Source organism: the organism of the source record quoted next, unplaced genomic scaffold (genome assembly GCF_019419815.1).
Source record: "Pyrus x bretschneideri cultivar Hongxiangsu unplaced genomic scaffold, Pyrus_bretschneideri_v1 Contig93, whole genome shotgun sequence".
NCBI lineage: Eukaryota > Viridiplantae > Streptophyta > Magnoliopsida > Rosales > Rosaceae > Pyrus > Pyrus x bretschneideri.
In genome coordinates, this window is record NW_025999835.1 from 832,909 (window position 1) to 852,697 (window position 19,789).

Here is a 19,789-nt window from a genome sequence, read left to right on the forward strand (position 1 = left end):
AATGTTCTACCAAACATTTAGTTTATCGTTTGAGGAAAAAGAGAGGAAAAAAAAAAACACTTAGCTTTTGTCATGGTTCCTCATCCTGTATCGACGTCTGTAGCATGCGTTTCCAATTTTCCAGTCATCGAGTAAAGAAGGAGCTTACAGCTTACTGAATTATTATATGTTTCTCGGGAATCTAAAGTATGTAGATCTGCTCGTAGGTTTACAAATTAAATTTGCACTCAAGGACGTGTACTTCTAATTATCTTCATCAAGGTTCTATAATTTGATTACCATTACAGTTAAGGATAATATAATCGAGTAAACGAAAGTTGTCGTGTTGTCAAGTGATACTCTCATGCTGTCAGCCGCCATTAACAACGATTAGGGTTCTTAACCCAAAAAAACAAAAAACAAAAAAACACATGTTTCGGATTTGTATTAACTTTCTAAAAACAAAGAAAACTGGATTTAGTAAGGAATTTGGACTATGTAAGCACACTTATTTAATTTTCCCATTGCAATTTAGATTAGTCTAAAGTAAAATAGCAATTTTACAAAACTGGCTACTTGTCCTTGAATGAAACAACGTGTCCTTGAAGGAAAGTTCTGCGAAAATATCAATGCAATATGCCAAAATAATATCTTGATATGGGGAAAATTTGGACTTACTTGGATCAACTGTGACAAGCATGGCAATCCCTCCAAAGTGACAAGTGCCTCCAGCGATCTCCGTGTTCTGCCGGTAACTATTGAAGGCATAGGAAGCATGCGACAACAATGTGTCGAGCTGGTAGCAGGACCCATTGGGCCGGATTGACTTGCAGTCTGCCCCGGACCCACACACATAGTCCAGGGCTTCTTGGATTATCGGGTCCGGCACTGTCGGCTTCACCACGCACCACACGGCAAACTGCGGCGGCTTTTTCTGTGGCAGGGGATGGCGGTCCGGACGGTGGAGGGAAAGCTATTGGCGGCGGAAGAACTGGTGGGCTCAGGACTGATTTGGGTGGGGTTGGGATTTTGGTTGGTGGGTGTGGGCTAGGCCCATTTTATGGTGGGTTTGGGATGGGTGAGGAAGTGGGCCCAGATGGAAGAGGATTTGCAAGAGGTGGGTTTGGAGGAATTGGTGGGGATACGAAGTTTGGCGCTGGAAGAGGGAGATGTCCCGGTGCTGGTGAATCCAACGCTGGTGATGAGAAGGGAGAGCTGGCATCGAACGGTTGGAATTCAATATTTGGGGAAGCCAATATCAAATGTAAGTCCAAGTGATTTAATGCATTCAGCTTGTTCTTCTCTAATTCATGGATTGATTATCTTTTGTGTAGTTTTGTGTCTTGGGGTTTAAAGAATTGCGCAAAACTTCTTGCATCTGCACTAAAACAAACCACAGAATTAGTTGTAAAAGTTGTTCAAGTTACTTAAGTTGTAGGAAGGGAAGTACGCATGCAATTAACACGTCGCACTAATACTATCTCAAGTCAATCACATGCTGCAACATGTTCCTATTCGTTGCCTACATTCCCAATGGCCTCCATTGCATACTCAACTTGGTAGTGACGGCCCTCAGGGGAGAAGATTGTTGTACGGCTATCATATCTCCTAGACATCTTTGATTACAACTGTCAAGTAAATATCCAAACTTACAGTACGAACACCTGAAAATCGAATATGAAAGGGAAAAAAAGCTCTTCTTCAATCTAACGTACGAAGTTATTACATATGTGAAAAACTGAAAACATCAAAACCCAGATACAAAATCTACATTAAAATCTCATCAAGCAGATAAAACCACAACATGCGAATGAAATTTCATCAGAAACTAATAAATAAGACAAACGTTGAAAAATGCAGATCTTGCCCAGTTTCTATGGCGCTCTGTTCAGTGCAGATGGTCAAAGAAAATTTATGCTCTCAGCGCCCTATTTTTCTCCAATTCGTCGTCGTCTTCTTCCTCAAGAACCAAGGTGATAGTTCAAATGTTTTCGTGCATGTAACCCAATAATATTAAAGGATGTATTCGTGAGTTTGATATGAGTAGTTCTGTTTACACCCAAACATTGCCTCTGGACACCTATTACCTTGACAACCCTTGCCAAAGTTTACAATTATGTGGACGCCCATCTTCATTTGTGAATTTTTCAAAACTCGCCCTACAAACAATTTTGTTCGTTTTAAACAAAAAAATAGAAGATTATTTCCACCAGAATGATCAGATAAAAAATTGGGGTTTATGGTTCATATATAAAATTACGGTTTAGGGTTAATATCAAAATTATATCTCTTAGCATTGTTTCCTCTAATTGGAAAAGGAAAAAAAAAAAAAAAAATAGAAGAGAGACTAGGAAGAAAAATAAATGAGATAAAAAAAATAACGTATATACTAGCTAGGGAGTTATCAAATGGTGTGCTGATTAAGTGGTGCGCTATAATAATGTGTTTACCAAAAGAAAGCAGAAAAACTGAGGCATAAAACTACTAACGAAACCACATTTTACACCACGTTAATTTGAGTACTGCATGATGCACAAGTGATCCAATACATAATTTGACGGTTTTATTTTCTCCCCCCCATTCAAATTTATCCTGCCATTCAACTGAGGTTACTAGAGCAGGATTATAAAAAGACTGGAGAGAGTTTTTGTATAGCTAGGACATTCGACTTGGAGGTGGTGTGAGAGGAGAGTGAGACTAAAAGTAGGCCAGGTTAACATGTTAAAATCGGGGTGGGATAGGGGAAGGGTTTTTTGTGTCTTGGCTTGTTCGGTCGGATCTTAGAATTTCTCGTAGGAGTGACATAAGTGCTTTGCTGTTGAGAGGTTGCTAGGTGCATTATTTGTCATATTTTCATAATAATTATCCTATGTTTTGTTAAGGAATTGATTATAAAAGAGCCTTATTATTTTCTTTTTCTCAGTTTCAGCCATTCTGCACATTTAGGACGTTTTTGGTGATAACTCGACTTTCCAAAGGAGTTTTGATGCAAGGCCAATTGGAGAAGGAAGCTAAGAGGCTGAAGATCGTTGTGTTCGAATTTCATAATTTTCTATGGAGCCATCCATTCCAGTTTCACAAATCAATCCCGCAGAAGTTGTTTTCCCGTCAGAATTCCACAGCTGTGAGAGAATCAAGATTTGGAGGCTTTCCTGATTTTTCCTAGTGACATGCAATATATGCAAGGAAAGATAAGAGATAAAGCTATGTTTCCCATATTTTTATAGAATTTTCCAGAAGATAAATCAACCCCAAAACTGGCGTGCAAGACAGATGACGTGTTTCCCAAGCCAAGAGTAAGGATTATTTCCTAGTTTGTGTCATTAATTGTTTAGGAGTTTGTTTTATTTTAGGAGAGTTTCTCCCAAACCTTTTAGGGTTTTTCTAGTATAAATAAGTGTCCTAACCTCTCTTTAAGATATCCATCCACCCCCGCATACCCATATCACCCACACCGTACTACCATTCACCATCTTTCTTTTATTTTTATTTCTATATGTAACTAAGTTATTTTCTAAGATTTATGATGAAGCCATGACATGAATATATGCGAAGTACTTTGTTAATTATTATCCGATTATATGCCTGTAGACATCGAATTTTCGATGAAACAAATGTTCACCAACGTCTTAAAGTTTTGACGTGTTAGGGCATACATGGCATACGCCACGTGTCGTACAAATTGTACACATGGCATGTGACTCAACAAAATAGGAAGAAATACCCTTGGATGATTAAACAAGTTTTTCTTCTCAACTTGGGCAATGACAAGGTAAGCACATTTCAATCCATTACGGATCAAAGCAAGTTTTTCTCATTTGGGCAATGACAAAGCAAGCACATTTCAAGTTTAAAATTGTATTATGTGAGAAATTAGGCCATAAATAAGACCACTTCAATTTCAATATTGCATTAAGTGGAAAATTAGGTCATTTGTTAGACCACTTCAATTTCAATATTGTATTAAGTGGGAAATTAGGCCATAAAGAAAACCACTTCAATTTCAATATTGCATTAAGTGGAAAATTAGGCCATTTGTTAGACCACTTCAATTTCAATATTGCATTAAGTGGGAAAATTAGGTAATAGTGCTTGGGTGGGAAAATTTTGTGGTGGTGATTCACTCTCAAAGCCTATAAATAGGCTTCTCCATCAAGAGGAAAAAATACCAATTCACAAATACATTTCTCTACAAGCACACCAAAACCTTGAAGCCTTAAGTTCTAAAGCTCTCAAGAAATTCCCGAAGGATCAAGAAAGCACTCTTCGTTCTTCGTCAAATCCTCCTTCAAGATCAAGCCCCAACGGCCCTTGAAGAACTTCCACCAACTCAAGATCAAGCCCCGACGGCCCTTGAAGAAAGTGTTCATCATTCATCATCCGTTCATCCTAAGATCAAGCCCCAACGGCCCTTTGGATCAACAACATCAACAAACCCATACACCCATTCTTCAAGATCAAGCCCAACGCCCCTTGAAGAAATCCACACAACCATTCTTCAAGATCAAGCCCCGACGGCCCCTTGAAGAAAGTGTTCATCATTCATCATCCGTTCATCCTAAAATCAAGCCCCAACGGCCCCTTGGATCAACATCATCTTATATTCTTAATCTTTGTGGGTATTTTATTCTAGGTTCGACTTTCTAATGACTGATCACCTTTAGGAATTTTGCATCTAGATATTTAGATAAATTTATGAGGATGACCAATCAATTAGGTTTACTGGAACTAAGATTAAGAAGAGTAGACAAACTAATGAGGATGACCAATATCAAACTATAGTCCTACTTGGTTGACATGATTCTTCTACGCTTAATGAGTTTTTATGTGTTTAATTGTATGCCTAACCAATAGGATATAATTATCATGTAGAGATACAAGAGTTGATGCCTGACCACAGATTAATTCATACCTTAGAAAGAACAACCTTTAACATTGGCATGGTAATTGGATAGTAGTTGGCTCTAGGAAAAGTAAATAGGATTGCTATTGGTGGATTCATAACCTTAGGTTGTCTTGTGTCGTGTGTGTTTTAATTAATTGTCTTTTATTTTTCTTGTTAATTTTAGTCTTAATCAATTACTCAATTATTCAACTCAATCTATCCTTAATTTGTTTGTTTAACTAAGTCTAGCATGATTAATCGGTTAAATTGGTGTTAAAGCAATCATTGTAAGATTGACCTCGTATTTACATATATTACTACAATTGATTCGTGTGTTTGCAAGGTTAATTTGGTTTAAATTAATCTATTATTTAGATTAGTTTAAATATGGTTGGTATTGCATGTCAGCATGCGAGACATACGTTGCTGACAGGAAGGGTTGATTGAATTGGAACTTGAAATGTTTTAGTGACATTATTGAAAATGTTAGGTGATGACATGTCATTTCTTTATTTTTTTTTTTCCCTCTGTATTGTCGATATGGTGGTCAATATCGATCGTATGATCGCTAACCTGATTTTTTTATTTTTTTGTTCTCCAATAAATTGATCAAATAATTGAAACATAAAAAAACATGGTGAAATTTGAATTAAAAAGCTGTGCAAAGAAAACATTACACGAAAAATAATTGAGTGTGATGGGGCAATTATATTCCCAATCCCCTTTGGATTTGGTGGATGTGATTCAGCAGGACTTGGATAGTTGGATGCAGGAGAAGGCTCGTATTTTTGGAAGCCTTGGTATAAATATAGACAAACTTCCAAAATCCGTAAGAAAGTTGTACGTGTTGCATGTATCTTACATGTGGTACCTGACGTTGATATTTTTTTGAAAGCCTTGACGTTGATATTTTATTCCTACTGATGTCTTACAAACGAATGCAGTTAAAATAATTCAATGCACTACAGTCTACACATTCATGTGAACCTGCAAACACGCTATTATCAACAGATACAGACATAATAGCCACACACAAGGGAGAGAAACCTACACATATATATATATATATTACACAACCAGAAATTACCATTTATTCGACAAAGTTTTGCTAGACGAACGGTATTTCGTCGGCCAAATAGTCTTTACCCGACAAAATAAACGTTTGTCGAGCCAAACGGACAAACGTTTTGGTTTCTGCAAATGCTTTTGCCTGGCGAACAGAGTTCGACGAGCAAAGCTTATGTCGTGGGTTAAAGTTTTCGCACCAAGATAAAAGTTAGGCACATAAAATGGCAACCTTTACACGACGAACCTCCCAGCTTTCGTCGCGCAAAGGTATATATGTTGTAATTAGGGTTTACATTTCATAAGGCAAAACATAATATTTCGTCAAGCAAAGGTAACAGACATGATTGGCGTATTTAGTTCCTTAGATGATTTTCGATGTCTACAAAATTAATATCAGCAATCAAACTGTCAAACTTGTTTGAATATACTCTAAGATTGCACACACCAAAAATCACCAGTATTAGGTAACAGGACGAAATTCTTCAACGGTTAGAAATGAAAATTCATAATTTAATGGTTATTTTAGCTCTAATTTTGATGATTTTATAACACTATTACTCGACTCTATAAGAATACAGTGAAGAATCCTATCATCAATTTAAAATATTTACACTAGTGTCTCGGTTCAATAATATAATGTCGTATGTGAGTTTTTTTAATTACAAATGAAGTTGTATTATTAGACCATGATGTCATGGGCACGGTGGTGGTGTTCCATGCATGTAAGTCCTCTACCGGAGATTAACGAACGGTGAATTAATCAAGGTTTCTTTAAACTCAGGTTATTATATATACTTCCAAGGTTCAAGAAAATAACATAACTAAATTACCACAGTATATCGATCTGATACACTCTTCAAGTAAACAAAACAAAACAAAAACGAATAATAGATTTATCCTCAAGTAGTTTTTACTTTCAAGCTTTGACATGCTTTATTATCAGCTAGCTGGCGCCACATATCCCTAATGATGACATGATTAACAACTACTAAGTGAGATTTAGGAATAAGATATGATGATCATCTATGCAGGACACTGGAATCCGGAGGGAGGAGTCTTCCCACAAGCAATGAGCACCTGAAGAGCAATGGGGATGATGAGGTTGACATTAAGAAGCTTAGCCTTGATGGTGGTGCAAAGGCAAATAGCAGCGTCCAAGTCCACCAGTCCCTGAAGCACCGGACAACATGCATCTTTGGCACTGCTTCCAATTCCAACGTGGATAAGACCACCCAACACATCTACACAAGCTCCCAATTTTAGGGTGTCAATGGGACACGTGTCCTTTGGTGGAGATGGTGGTGGTGGTTTTACAGTTGGGGGCTTGGGGGTAGATGGTGGAGGCAGTACAACTGGGGGTTTCGTGGGTACATGAGGAGGAGGCTTTGCATGAGGTGGTGGCTTCTTTGGTGGCTTAGGGTGGGAGGGTGGCTTTACATGGGGAGGATGTTTGGGTGGCAAGTGGGGAGCTGGAGGGTATGTTGGTGGTGAGCAATTGCAGTTAGCAAGAGAAGTGAGCAAACTACCCAAGTTGAGAATGAGGACTAAGAGCAAAGCCAGAGCATAATTGATCTCCATGTCAATACTACAACTCCACAACTTTCCAGAGAGTTGGGTACAAAACTGGATATTGAAACCTAATACCAAGCAAATGGCTTTATAGAGGCTTGATGGGTAGTGAGACGGGCCTAAGTGTAGGTGTGTGTGCTTGACAGAGAGAGATGTTGGCAATTTTGAGTAGAAAGTTCATTGTCTCATATTAATCATTACAAAAAAATTCCCTTACTTTATAAGACTTTGTCCTTATAAAAAGTAATTGAAGTAATAAACCATGAAGAATAAAAATTAAGTTCAATTTTGAAATTGAGCTTTGGGGTGTACTAATTGATAATTAATATGTAAAAGATGGGCCATGGGACAAAAATAGGCCCCAGACTTTATCAACTTTAAAAGGATATGGATTTGTCTTTTTTTGGGATGGGGGTGTTCATTTCCTTCCTTGGATAGGACTAGTCGACTAGTGTTATCTCTTTCTTAGTTTAAGTTTAGCCATTCCTATCCTATGAATGAGAAGCAATCGCATTGGTGTCGGCCATACACATTATTATATTTTTTTGAAATTAAATTTTGTTTTTTGAAATTTGGATGTAGGAATTTTTTTTAAGGTATGTTACATTTTACCATCTTATTTGGGTCACGTAACAAACTTATATCTCATCTTTTGATCATTACAATGTTTACATCAATTAACTTACGAATTCGTTAAATGTCAGACCGCTATTAAAAAATTTGTTAAGTTAACCGTTAAGTGGTTGTGTGGATAAACGGCTAACTTGACAGATTTTCTAATAGAAGTTTGATATGACAACAAATTCGTAATTTAATGTATGACATTGCAATGTTTAAAATATGATGTGTGAGTTTGTTGTGCAACATAAAATTAAGATGGTAAAATGTAATTTATTCTTTCTTTTAATTTACATAGGTGCTAACCCTAGCTGCATGAAATTGCATTTCAGAAAGTACAGGTGGTGTAAGCCGAGTGAGACGACATTGGTCCATGCATGCGCGTACATATATATATAACCATCATGTACATATATAATAGGTTGAATTTTTTTTTTTTCGAGTTAAGGATAAGAGTAATGCTTCACCTGCCACCACAAAAAGGTCATCGAACGACCTCTGAAACGTCATTAGGGTTTGTATTATTTTGTAATGTGAAAAGTCATGTTCAATATTATCTATATTAAAGATAGTATTATTAGCATCTAGTTTTGTTTTCTACACACCTTTATCAATTTTGGCGTTTGATCTTTATCAATTCATTTGTTCCGACGATAAAAAATTAAGATAGTGTGTGAGAAGTAAAAATAAGTGTCTAGATAGCATTACCTTTGTATAAATATGGAGGAAATAATGAGCACATGCATGTATTGTCATCGTCTTCCCATTGCAAACAAGTTTGTGTATTGGCGTTTAATGGTGAAAGTCCAACCTCTCGGTCACTAGACGCCATTTGAAGTATGTCTAAAAATGGTAAAGCAGCTGGCCTACTTTTGGTGCAAGGTATCTTTGTCGACAAAAACATTGATCTAGCTAGATATTCTATCTCGACTCTTGAGAGGAAACAAAAAAGTAGTAATGCTAGCTGGTTAGATATGGGCAAAATATATTGGGGAGATTAGGGATGAAGAAAGGTCAAGGGAGCGACGGGACAAAACAAAGAAGAAGGAATGAAAACAATTCAAAGTATATAATTTTAAATTTTAGTTTTTAGATTTCGTTTCGTACACCTTTCTTTACACATCTTCTCTACATCTTTCCCAACATCACTTCTCCACTCTTCTATGCCCACATTTTCTCATGTTCTATCTTTAACATATAGAATAAAAACTAAAAAAATAATAATTATCAAATAAACTCTAGAATGTTATACGAGACCATCCTCATTATGAGTTATTACTTATTGGTGAAATAAAAGCACCCTTCTTTTTAATCCTCCTAAATCAAAGAAATATGTGTGTATGCAGTTTTTGGACAATCTGGAAATCTCAAAGGGAATATACAACAGCTAGCCAACAGGTATATTCCATGTACATAAAATGGACACTGGAAGACAATAAGATAAATACAACTTCATATTAAGAGAAATAGTGAAGGGTATGTCCTTACACAGTCCCATTATGCAGAAAAAATATTACGAAGGTTTGGTCAATTTGACTGCAAACCTGCTGCAACTCCTTTTGATGATGGATGCAAGTTGGAGAAAAATAAAGGTAATGCCATATCTTAACTTGAATATTCTCAAGTACTTGGAAGTCTAATGTACTTGATGAATTCGACTAGGCCTAACTTAGCTTACGCAATAAGTAGGCTTAGTAGATATACAAGTAATCTGGCACAAGAGCATTGGATGCTTTTGGAAGACAGATTTGTATGTACCATTAAATTTAAATTAGTTAGAAATGCATTGTAAAAGATTAGATGAATGGATTTGAAATGATAGATACAGTGAATTGAGAGGGATTTGCAAAATGATTACTTGAAGTTGAATGAATCAATACTAAATCCATTTGTTCGTGTTTGTGTGCTTAAATTCATTTAAAAATTTTCAATCTAATATTTTTGTAAACTTGCAAATTTCTATTCATATATGTGGTTAAGGATAAAGGTAAGAAATCAAGAAAACTCGGAAGGATTTTGATATAGGCAAAGTTTGAACATGAAGTTTGCTAGTCGACCCGTGATTTGGATTCATGATGCCAAAACCACCACATGCGATGCTTTCACAAACAAAATTTTCTTGTATAAAAAAAACCATGGGGACAAAAATAGGCCCTATACTTTTTCAACTTAAAAAGGGTATGGTTTTTTTTTGTGTTGGGGGGGGGGGGGGGGGTTGGTGGGGTGGATGGGGGTGTTCATTTCCTTCTTTGGATAGGACTAGTCAACTAGTGTTACCTCTTTCTTAGTTTAAGTTTAGCCATTCCTATCCTAAGCAATCGCATTCGCATTTTGGGTGTCGGCCATACACCTTACTATATATTTTTGAAATTAAATTCTGTTTTTTGAAATTTGGATGTAGGAAATTTTTTTAGGGTAAATTATATTTTACCATCTCACTTTGGGTCACATAACAAACTTACATCTCATCTTCTGATCATTCCAATGTTTACATCAATTAATTTACGAATTTGTTAAATGTTGGACCGCTGTTAAAAAATCTGTTACGTTAACCGTTGAGCGGTTGTGTAGATAAACGGCTAACTTAACAGATTTTTTAACGGAAGTTTGATATGACAACGAATTCGTAATTTAATGTATGACATTGCAATGTTTAAAATATGATGTATGAGTTTGTTATGCGACATAAAATTGAAGTAGTAAAATGTAATTTATTCTTTCTTTTAATTTACATGGGTGCTAACCCTAGCTGCATGTGGTGTAAGCTCGGGTGAGATGACGTTGGTCCATGCATGGCGCGTATATATATATAATCATCATGTACATATATAATAGGTTGAATTTATTTTTTCGAGTTAAGGACAAGAGTAATGCTTCACTTGCCGCCACAAAAGGATCATCGAACAACCTCTGAAAAGTCATTAGGGTTTGTATTATTTTGTAATGTGAAAAGTCATGTTCGCCAAAGAATTGACTAAGGATAGTGTTTTTTTTTTTTTTTAACCAACGATATTACTTACATTAAGGATATTATTATTAGCATTTAGCTTTGCTTTCCACACACCCTTATCAATTTTGACGTTTGATCTTTATCAATTCATTTGTTCCGACAATCGAAAATTAAGATAGTGTGTGAAAAGTAAAAATAGATGTCTGGATAGCATTACCTTTATATAAATACGGAGGAAATAATGAGCACTTGCATGTATTGTCATCGTCTTCCTGTTGCAAACAGGTCTGTGTATTGGCGTTTAATGGTAAAAGTCCAACCTCTCGGTCACTAGACGCCATTTGATGTCTAAACATGGTAAAGCAGCTGGCCTACTTTTGGTGCAAGGTATCTTTGTCGACAAAAACATTGATCTAGCTAGATATTCTCTCTCACGACTCTTGAAAGGAAAAAAAAGTAGTAATGCTAGCTGGTTACGAAACAAGTTTCATTGGGTATGTACTATTAGTTTTCATATTTTGTTTGAGATATGGGCAAAATATATTGAGGAGATTGGGGATGAAGAAAGGTCAAGGGAGTGACGGCACATAACAAAGAAGGAATGAAAACAAAATCTCGGTGAAAATTCTGAAAACAATTCAAAGTACATAATTTTAAATTTTAGATTTTAGATTTCGTTTCGTACACCTTTCTTTACACATCTTCTCTACATCTCTCCCAACATCACTTCTCCACTCTTCTATGCCCGCATTTTCTCATGTTCTATCTTTAACATATAGAATAAAAACTAAAACAGGAATGATTGTCAAACATACTCTACAATGTTATATGAGATCATCCTCATTATGAGTTATTTCTTATTGGTGAAATAAAAGCACCCTTCTTTTTAATCCTGCTAAATCAAAGAAATATGTGTGTATGCAGTTTTTGGACAATCTGAAATCTCAAAGGGAATATGGAACAGCTAGCCGACAGGTATATTCCATGTACATAAAATGGACACTGGAAGACAAGAAGATCAATACAACTTCACTTTCAAGTGCCACTACTTCTACAGCCAAAGTTCCATTTGCACTCACAAATATGGAACTCCTCCTAAATGAAATGTGATGTACACATAGTGTGTAGATCTCTTCTGAAAAATAAATAAAATTTTAAGTTAACAGAACTTGGTGCTAGAGAGACCATAATTTTAAACTATCATTTTGTAACTTACATGATGTAGCGATTGATGGTTAGACTCTTTATTTAAATTATTATATGTTTCAAGATCATCCGTTGAAGAAGAAATTGCATTCATCATAACCTGCCATGTGACAATCATGCAAAGGATGTGTTAGCATCTTGTGTCATTCATCCAAAGCAACACCAATTTGAAGCAAAAGAGATAAAATTAAGCAAATTTAGTGCTGGGTCACCCTATAAGATAGTATAAAGTAATACTAAAGATATTGCTCACCACAATTAAAGTAAGAAAGATAAATATTATTAATTAACTACTTGTTAAACTTTTTTTTTTTTTTTTTTTTGGACTTAAGCAATATTGTCGTTAGGTTAGAAATTAAATTTACCACTAACAAAGTTTGAACCCACTCTGTCATACAAGGACATCACTCATTTCTTCCACTGTGATAGAAGGCCACTTGCAACTACTTGTTAAACTTTAGAACCATATATTTCATAGATGTAGACAGGATCTTTTGTAAAGGTCAAAAGATGCACATGATGAGCAATGACACCAATGAATACGATGTAAGATATTTTTTAGAGAATTTCTAATAACATTTGTTGTGTGACTGTCAAGTGTTGATAAATGTAAATCTCGATCCTATCACTAATTTAACAATCACTTAACCTATTAAAAGCATAACTCTCGATTCATTAATAATTTCACAACTGCCTAACTATTAATGAAAATAAACTGCGATTCATCAGAGTCACCCATATACGTGCAGGTGATGCTAGCTAGCTAGCGAAACTTTGAAAAATTAATCATTCCCCATTAGGGGTACACTCAATCAAATTGAAATCGATTGTGGGTCCAAGTCAAAATGCAAAGTTCTGCATGGCTTTTCCTTGATTACCTTTTCCAACAACCCTGTTCCCTTACAGAGAGACGTGATTTTCATCCAATATTATCTCTTTGTTTCTTGATGTTACTATTTAAATCCTAATATATTAACCAAGACAGGATAATGTTCTACCAAACATTTAGTTTATCGTTTGTGGAAAAAGAGAGGGAAAAAAACACATAGTTTTTGTTAGGGTTCCTTATCCTGTATCGACGTCTGTAGCATGCGTTTTCTGCATCCAATTTTCCAGTCATCGAGTAAAGAAAAAGCTTACAGCTTGCAGCTTACTGAATTATTATATGTTTCTTGGGAATCTAAAATATGTAGATCTGCTTGTAGGTTTACAAACTAAATTTGCACTCAAGGACGTGTACTTCTAATTATCTTCATCAAAGTTCTATAATTTGATTACCATTACAGTTAAGGACAATATAATCAAGTAAACGAAAGTTGTTTTGTCAAGTGATACTCTCATGCTGTCACCCGCCATTAACAACGATTAGGGTTCTTAACCCAAAAAAACAAAAAGGATTCGGATTTGTATTAACTTTTTGAAAACAAAGAAAACTGGATTTAGTAAAGAATTTGGACTAGGTAGGCATACTTATTTAATTTTTTTGTTGCAATTTAGATTAGTTTAAAGTAAAATAGCGTTCGAAATTTTAAGGAACTAACTACTTTACCTCGAATGAAACAACGTGTCCTTGAAGGAAAGTTCTGCGAAAATATCAAATGCAATATGCCAAAATAATATCTTGATATGGGGAAAATTTGGACTTACTTGGATCAACTGTGACAAGCATGGCAGTCCCTCCAAAGTCACAAGTGCCTCCAGCGATCTTCGTGTTCTGCCAGTAACTATTGAAGGCATACGAAGCATGCGACAACAATGTGTTGGGCTGGTAGCAGGACCCATTGGGACGGATTGACTTGCAGTCTGCCCCGGACCCACACGCATAGTCCAGGGCTTCTTGGATTATCGGGTCCGGCACTGTCGGCTTCACCACGCACCACACGGCAAACTGCGGTGGCTTTTTCTGCGGAGGAGATGGCGGTCCGGACGGTGGAGGGAAAGCTATTGGCGGCGGAAGGACTGGTGGGCTCAGGACTGATTTGGGTGGGATTGGGATTGTGGTTGGTGGGTGTGGGCTAGGCCCATTTTGTGGTGGGTTTGGGATGGGTGAGGAAATGGGCCCAGATGGAGGAGGATTTGCAAGAGATGGGTTTGGAGGAATTGGTGGGGATACGGAGTTTGGAGCCGGAAGAGGGAGATGTCCTGGTGCTGGTGAATCCAACGGTGGCGATGAGAAGGGAGAGCTGGCATCGAACGGTTGGAATTCAATATTTGGGGAAGCCAACGCAAAATGTAAGTCCAAGTGATTTATTGCTTTCAGCTTGTTCTTCTCTAATTCATGGATTGATTTGCTTTTGTGTAGTTTTGTGTCTTGGGGTTTAAAGAATTGCGCAAAACTTCTTGCATCTGCACTAAAACAAACCACAGAATTAGTTGTAAAGGTTGTTCAAGTTACTTAACTTGTAGGAAGGAAAGTACGCATGCAATTAACACGTCACACTAACAGTATTTCAAGTCAATCACATGCTGCAACGTGGAAATTAAAACACATTGCTTGCATGATAGGCTTAGGATACTATCACATTGACATATTGCCACAATGGCAATATCCCAAGTCAATCACGCAGTACAACTTGAGAAGTTAAAACACATTGCTTGCGTGATAGTCTTGAAATACTACCATAGTAACACTCCAGATGCATATAAGTTTCACCCGCTCACAAGTAGGGCAACATTAATGATTCTGGACACAAAGAAAATGGCTTGCTTACCACATAGAATGGAGAAAGTAGTGATTGTAATGGAGATGTAGAAAATTGGTATGATGCTCAATCTCAAGCGATACATCTTGAAATCCAAAACACTCAAAAAAACCGAACTGAAATTTCTGCTTAATTTAATCATCTCCCAAGAACACACTTGGAATATATACATATAGGCAGGAAATAAAGGGAAACTAATTAAAGGAGATTCCTCTTCACTAGTTTGTATTACTAAAGAGTGTGTCAGTTTTTGGAGAGGTGTACAAGTAAATTTTCTCACTTTTTGTAGCTTCCTTTGAATATATGCTTGCTTGGCATTGGAGAAATATGAACATTGGAGATTTTTCTGAACTTTATTTTGCTTGTTTCTCACTCAAAAGAGCCGCACACTTCATTCCCTCTCACTCTCTGTATTAGGTCCTGCATTTCTCCGCAAGTTATGGGTCCTTCGATATGTAGTTTTCGAACTTTTAATCTTGTTTCGGTTAGCTCATCTCTTACTATCCCAAGATGTTTAGCATTTTTTTCTTTTGCATCGTCATGGAACGCCTTAAGAACCCTTAACTTGAAAAACATGAATCTTGCTCTAAGCATTCTCAGCTAGAAGAGATATTAGTTAAACTTCATAACTGCTGAACTCTTGGTTCGTGCTCGTCACTGAACCTGATACCTAGGAGTTTTTGTTTGCCAATGTAACCACGAAGGCACAGAGGCTGAAAGGCCACAAACACACACCATACTGAAGTTGGGAACAAAAGAACTGCATACAATTTTCACTTGTCGTCAAGGACAAGATGCCCATCTTATTTTCTGGCATGTCTTACTCTCGTATATTTCATTGCAGACACATAGTAGGTACTGACTTTCGGTTCTAGCTAAGAACACTAGAAGGCCATATGAATATCAAGAACACATAAAATTAAGTTCCACATAAACCCCCATAACTTGATTTGCTAAAGAAGAAGTTATTTCCTTTACTAATCACACTTAGTTGGCTGTGAGTCCGTAGCTCTTGAAATTATTCTTGTTGATAGCTTTTGAATTAAGCATTCGATGTCAACCTGTTATAATTTGGCAGTCCTGTTACCATTTGGCAACAATATTCTGCTATTTGTAACCTAACCCTTCCTCCTTACGGCAATTTGGGAAGAAGTTACCTACTTGGTTTGTTCAATTATGTTTTAGAGTTCAAATTTAAACACAGCCACTAAACTTGGACAATAAGTTATATGAGCGTTGCCAACATCCCCTTGCCATCTACGACAAGTGAGTTTTGAATTGTTCTCAAGTTTTAAAAGAAAATCTAGTCATGTTCATTATTCAGAATGTCAATTATTTTTTCGCTCTAAATGTTATAAAATTATGACACCATTGGCAACGGACTCTTGCCGTTTCTAGCATATCTAGACTTGGTAGATTTCTCGCATTTGGAAAGCAATTGACCATACTCAACGGCCCCTTTCCATAGTATGATTTTTACCTTTCTTATAACATATAACCTGAAATGGCATGTAACCTGTTTTGGATGAGGAGATTAGGTAAACTCATGGTATAAATTCGGGTCTCTGTGTTCGAGTTAGGAACCATTGTGTGTTAGTTGCTAAGCTGTAGCCTCATTCGGTAAAAAAACAAATATGGCTGCAAGCCCTCTCCTAGATATGCTATTTGCTAATCAGATAGTGATTGCCCAGCACATTTCATGGACTCCACCCCCCCCCAATAATGCATGGAAGATCAGCTTCGCTGGTCACCATGAGCCAGAATCAGGGACCGGTTCTTTTGCTTGCATTGTGAATTTGTGAGAGATCACAATGCTGTGTTCAAAGCTGCCATTGCTGGACTTTCTGGCAAGGTCAGCGACGGTGTAGTGGCACATTTAACTGCTTTCTCCCGGGCAGTTGACTTTGCGATAACTGAAGGAATTGATTACCTACAGATAGAAGGTAATCATCCATTTGTGTTTGAGATGATCACAGGCGAGACCAAGATACCCGACTCCTTGACCAGGGGGCTTGTTTTTCGTTGCATTCATGACTTGCAAAAGTTGAGGAGTGTGACATTCTGCTCGGTCACCATGGGTGACAAATTTTCTGCTAACTTGCTACCCAGGATTGCTACAGAGCGTCAGCGACTTGAGTTTTGGCCTGACATCCCTCCAAAGGAAGTAGCTGAAGGCCTAGTACTGAATGTCATCGGCCGTTGGATGCCTCCTTATCTTCTGAGGGAGGCATCATCTTTTGCACCCAAACGTCCCCAAAGCAGGCTTCCTAGGAAAAAACAGAGGAGAAACTACTACATATCATTTGTGTGAACATGTTTAGGGAGAAAGATTAAGGTAAAACACATTGAGGTTTAACTCTTGTGGTTGTACTACTCATCATGTAATAACCAAGTTAAACTTTTCTTAGCTTTTTACAGTTCGAATTGTTTACAATAGTAAAAAAAAAAATTTATTATCCCCCTTTCAAGTGTTGGGTTTTTATTTATATCTGTTTCGGTAGTGATTATAACAGTTATTTTTAATTAATGTGAAGTGCAGAGGTTAAATGAGAAGTGTTAAAATCATTCGCCTGTTCATTTTTTGATATTTGACACTTGACATGTTGACACAAGTGACTAGACACCACTCTTTTTTATATAAATTTATTTTGGAATAGTAATTTTGACCCTTATTTTCTCCTTCTACACATCTTCCTTTGATTTATTCAATTCAAGAGTCAGGGAAAAAAAAGTGAGTTTAGAAATTACATCCCTTATTTTGAAGGTTCATACTTGTAATCTTGGAAAAAAAATTATAATTAGGAACACAAATCACGTAATGTACTATTTAACGTGTTATAATAAGAGTTATAATTTGAGTGAAAAGTCACGCTACAAATTACTCGCAATCTTAATTTCTTTAAGAGCAACTAGAAATGTAAAATCACAAATGAGAGTAAAAAAAAAAGGTGTGACACACCTTTTTTTACTTCTCCCACACATTTTAAGTTTCCGGCCGTTAGATTCAATGAATTGAAGAAGATCAACGGACAAAAATTAATAAAGATGTGTGAGAAGTAAAAAGGCATGTGTAGATAGCACATCCCAAAAAACAAAATTGTTTTGGGTTTTTCATATAAGAAAACCCAATAAAAACTGGGCTTAAATATACAATATCAGATGTTTGGGCCTAGATTCGACATTCCAGAATGATATTTTTTGGTCAGACACGACATTGTATTTTGGCCGTTCGACATTTTTAATATAGTCAATGTAACGGTAACTTTCCTGTCTTGTCTTCTTCTTCTTCCCCTTCTATCTGCTCAGATCAAGCACCAAAACCAAACTTCACCAACACAAAAGTTCTCATCTTTTGCGACCAAAAAGCACCAACTTAGCTTTACCCTACAACAATGGCAGTAGAAGATGAAGCATTTTCTCTCACTTCACTCAAACAAGAAGAAGAAGAAGAGAGAGAGAGTTTTTTAGCTTTGAGCAGCACTTGCAAAGTGGTGGAGTATCTGCAGCCAGTGATGTCCAAAGAGCTCCTCTGCAAGTTCCCGGACAACTCCGCTTTTGATTTCGACTACACGCAGAGCTCCATATGGTCCCCGTTGGTCCCCCGGGCTTACGCTCCCATGGATTTGGATATGGACTTGGATTTGGATTTCTGGAGACCGAGAAAGCTCAATTTGGAGATGGGGTTGGAGGTGAAGAATCAGAACAGCAGCCTGGTTGACACCGGAGCCGGTTCGGGCATTAAGAAGAAGAAGATCTCCACAACCGCAACTTGTTTCAATCTGAATCGAAGTGCTCTGAAGAACAAGGTGATGAAGAGGAAGAAAAGCAAGATGGTTTTGGCCTCTGATTTCTCTCCAACTCCTGTGAAGATTAACTGTAACCCCATTGCATCAAAGGTACTGCCTTTTTTTTATCTGTGTTCTTAGATTTTTCGTTTTTCATATTTTATTGAGAATCTGAGAATTTCTTGTGGGGGGAAGGAAATTAAGATTCAGGGAAATTTTAAAAGATGGGTTACATTTTACAAGTTCTTTCTGTTAAATTTTGGGGAAAGACTGAGAATTTAATCGTTGATTTTGTAATTTCTTCTGTAATTTTGGTTTCTCTGTTTGTTTATTTCTAAATTCTTATATAGAGCCAAGCACATTGACATTTTAGGATTCATACAACCGATTCCACTTAGTGGAATGCAACTTAGTTGTTGTAGTTGTAAATTGTAACATATGAAGTTTGTGTTATTGGTCAGGTGTGGAATAAGGTGCTTAAAGCTGCCTCAAAGCATTTCAAGAAAAAGAAGAGAGATCCCATGGATCATGCGAGGCTCTCCAATTATTTGAGATCAGATGGAAGTATTTGAAGGCTTAATTTGTTTCTCACTTGCAATTCTTTATTGTTTCATTCAATTTGTTAATTTCATTTAATTGTCTCTGTCAATAAGAGCAAGCATTGCTTTGTAGAAGAAACTAGATAATAATGACGGCGCGTTGCTGTAGAATTACAAATTGACTTTCTAGCAATGTATAAACTTGAGTTAGTATCGGTGTAACATTGACTGATCTAACAAAATTATCATAACAAAGAAAAGAATTTTATTTGTTGTAAAAAAATTATTGTTTTGATACCTTACAAAGGTAATTTGTTCAAAAAGTTGAAAGCAAGCGATTTTCAATCTTGAAATTCCACAGCATCCTTTGAAAAATAGCGACCATCATCGGATGGAACTATTGTACCATCTAGAGGAGAGAAAAAACGATTAGTTACTGAGATATTCTCATACAAAAAAGAAACACACTTGAAATTGAATGAACAAAA

At 36.6% G+C, this 19,789-nt stretch overlaps 3 protein-coding genes and 1 pseudogene across 5 annotated transcripts; 1 reads left to right on the forward strand and 3 right to left on the reverse strand.

The window, feature by feature from the left end:
- Positions 1-2,532, reverse strand: part of LOC125473711 — a 48,325-nt pseudogene extending 45,793 nt beyond the window's left edge.
- Positions 2,533-6,698: 4,166 nt separating this feature from the next.
- Positions 6,699-7,541, reverse strand: LOC103955508 (36.4 kDa proline-rich protein). Its single transcript, XM_009367401.3, has one exon. The coding sequence runs from the start codon at positions 7,508-7,510 to the stop codon at positions 6,956-6,958; it is 555 nt and encodes a 184-aa protein (XP_009365676.2). The 5' UTR covers positions 7,511-7,541; the 3' UTR covers positions 6,699-6,955.
- Positions 7,542-11,933: 4,392 nt separating this feature from the next.
- LOC125473686 (protein TRACHEARY ELEMENT DIFFERENTIATION-RELATED 7A-like) lies at positions 11,934-17,418 on the reverse strand. 3 transcript variants are annotated; one of them, XR_007255509.1, is made up of 4 exons: positions 14,987-17,415; positions 13,923-14,621; positions 12,286-12,375; positions 11,934-12,204 (listed from the first exon to the last, which is right to left on the reverse strand). XR_007255509.1 is itself a non-coding variant. In XM_048576876.1 (3 exons), the coding sequence occupies exons 1-3, from the start codon at positions 14,989-14,991 to the stop codon at positions 12,341-12,343; spliced, it is 744 nt and encodes a 247-aa protein (XP_048432833.1). In that variant the 5' UTR covers positions 14,992-17,418; the 3' UTR covers positions 11,934-12,340. The 3 variants fall into 3 exon arrangements, 2 of the variants coding, with proteins under 2 accessions (XP_048432833.1, XP_048432832.1); XM_048576876.1 differs by having other exon boundaries at positions 11,934-12,375; positions 13,923-14,626; positions 14,987-17,418; XM_048576875.1 differs by having other exon boundaries at positions 11,934-12,375.
- Positions 17,419-18,252: 834 nt separating this feature from the next.
- LOC103955507 lies at positions 18,253-19,511 on the forward strand. The gene is made up of 2 exons (XM_009367400.3): positions 18,253-18,873; positions 19,224-19,511. The coding sequence occupies exons 1-2, from the start codon at positions 18,370-18,372 to the stop codon at positions 19,332-19,334; spliced, it is 615 nt and encodes a 204-aa protein (XP_009365675.2). The 5' UTR covers positions 18,253-18,369; the 3' UTR covers positions 19,335-19,511.
- The last annotated feature ends 278 nt before the right edge of the window (positions 19,512-19,789 follow it).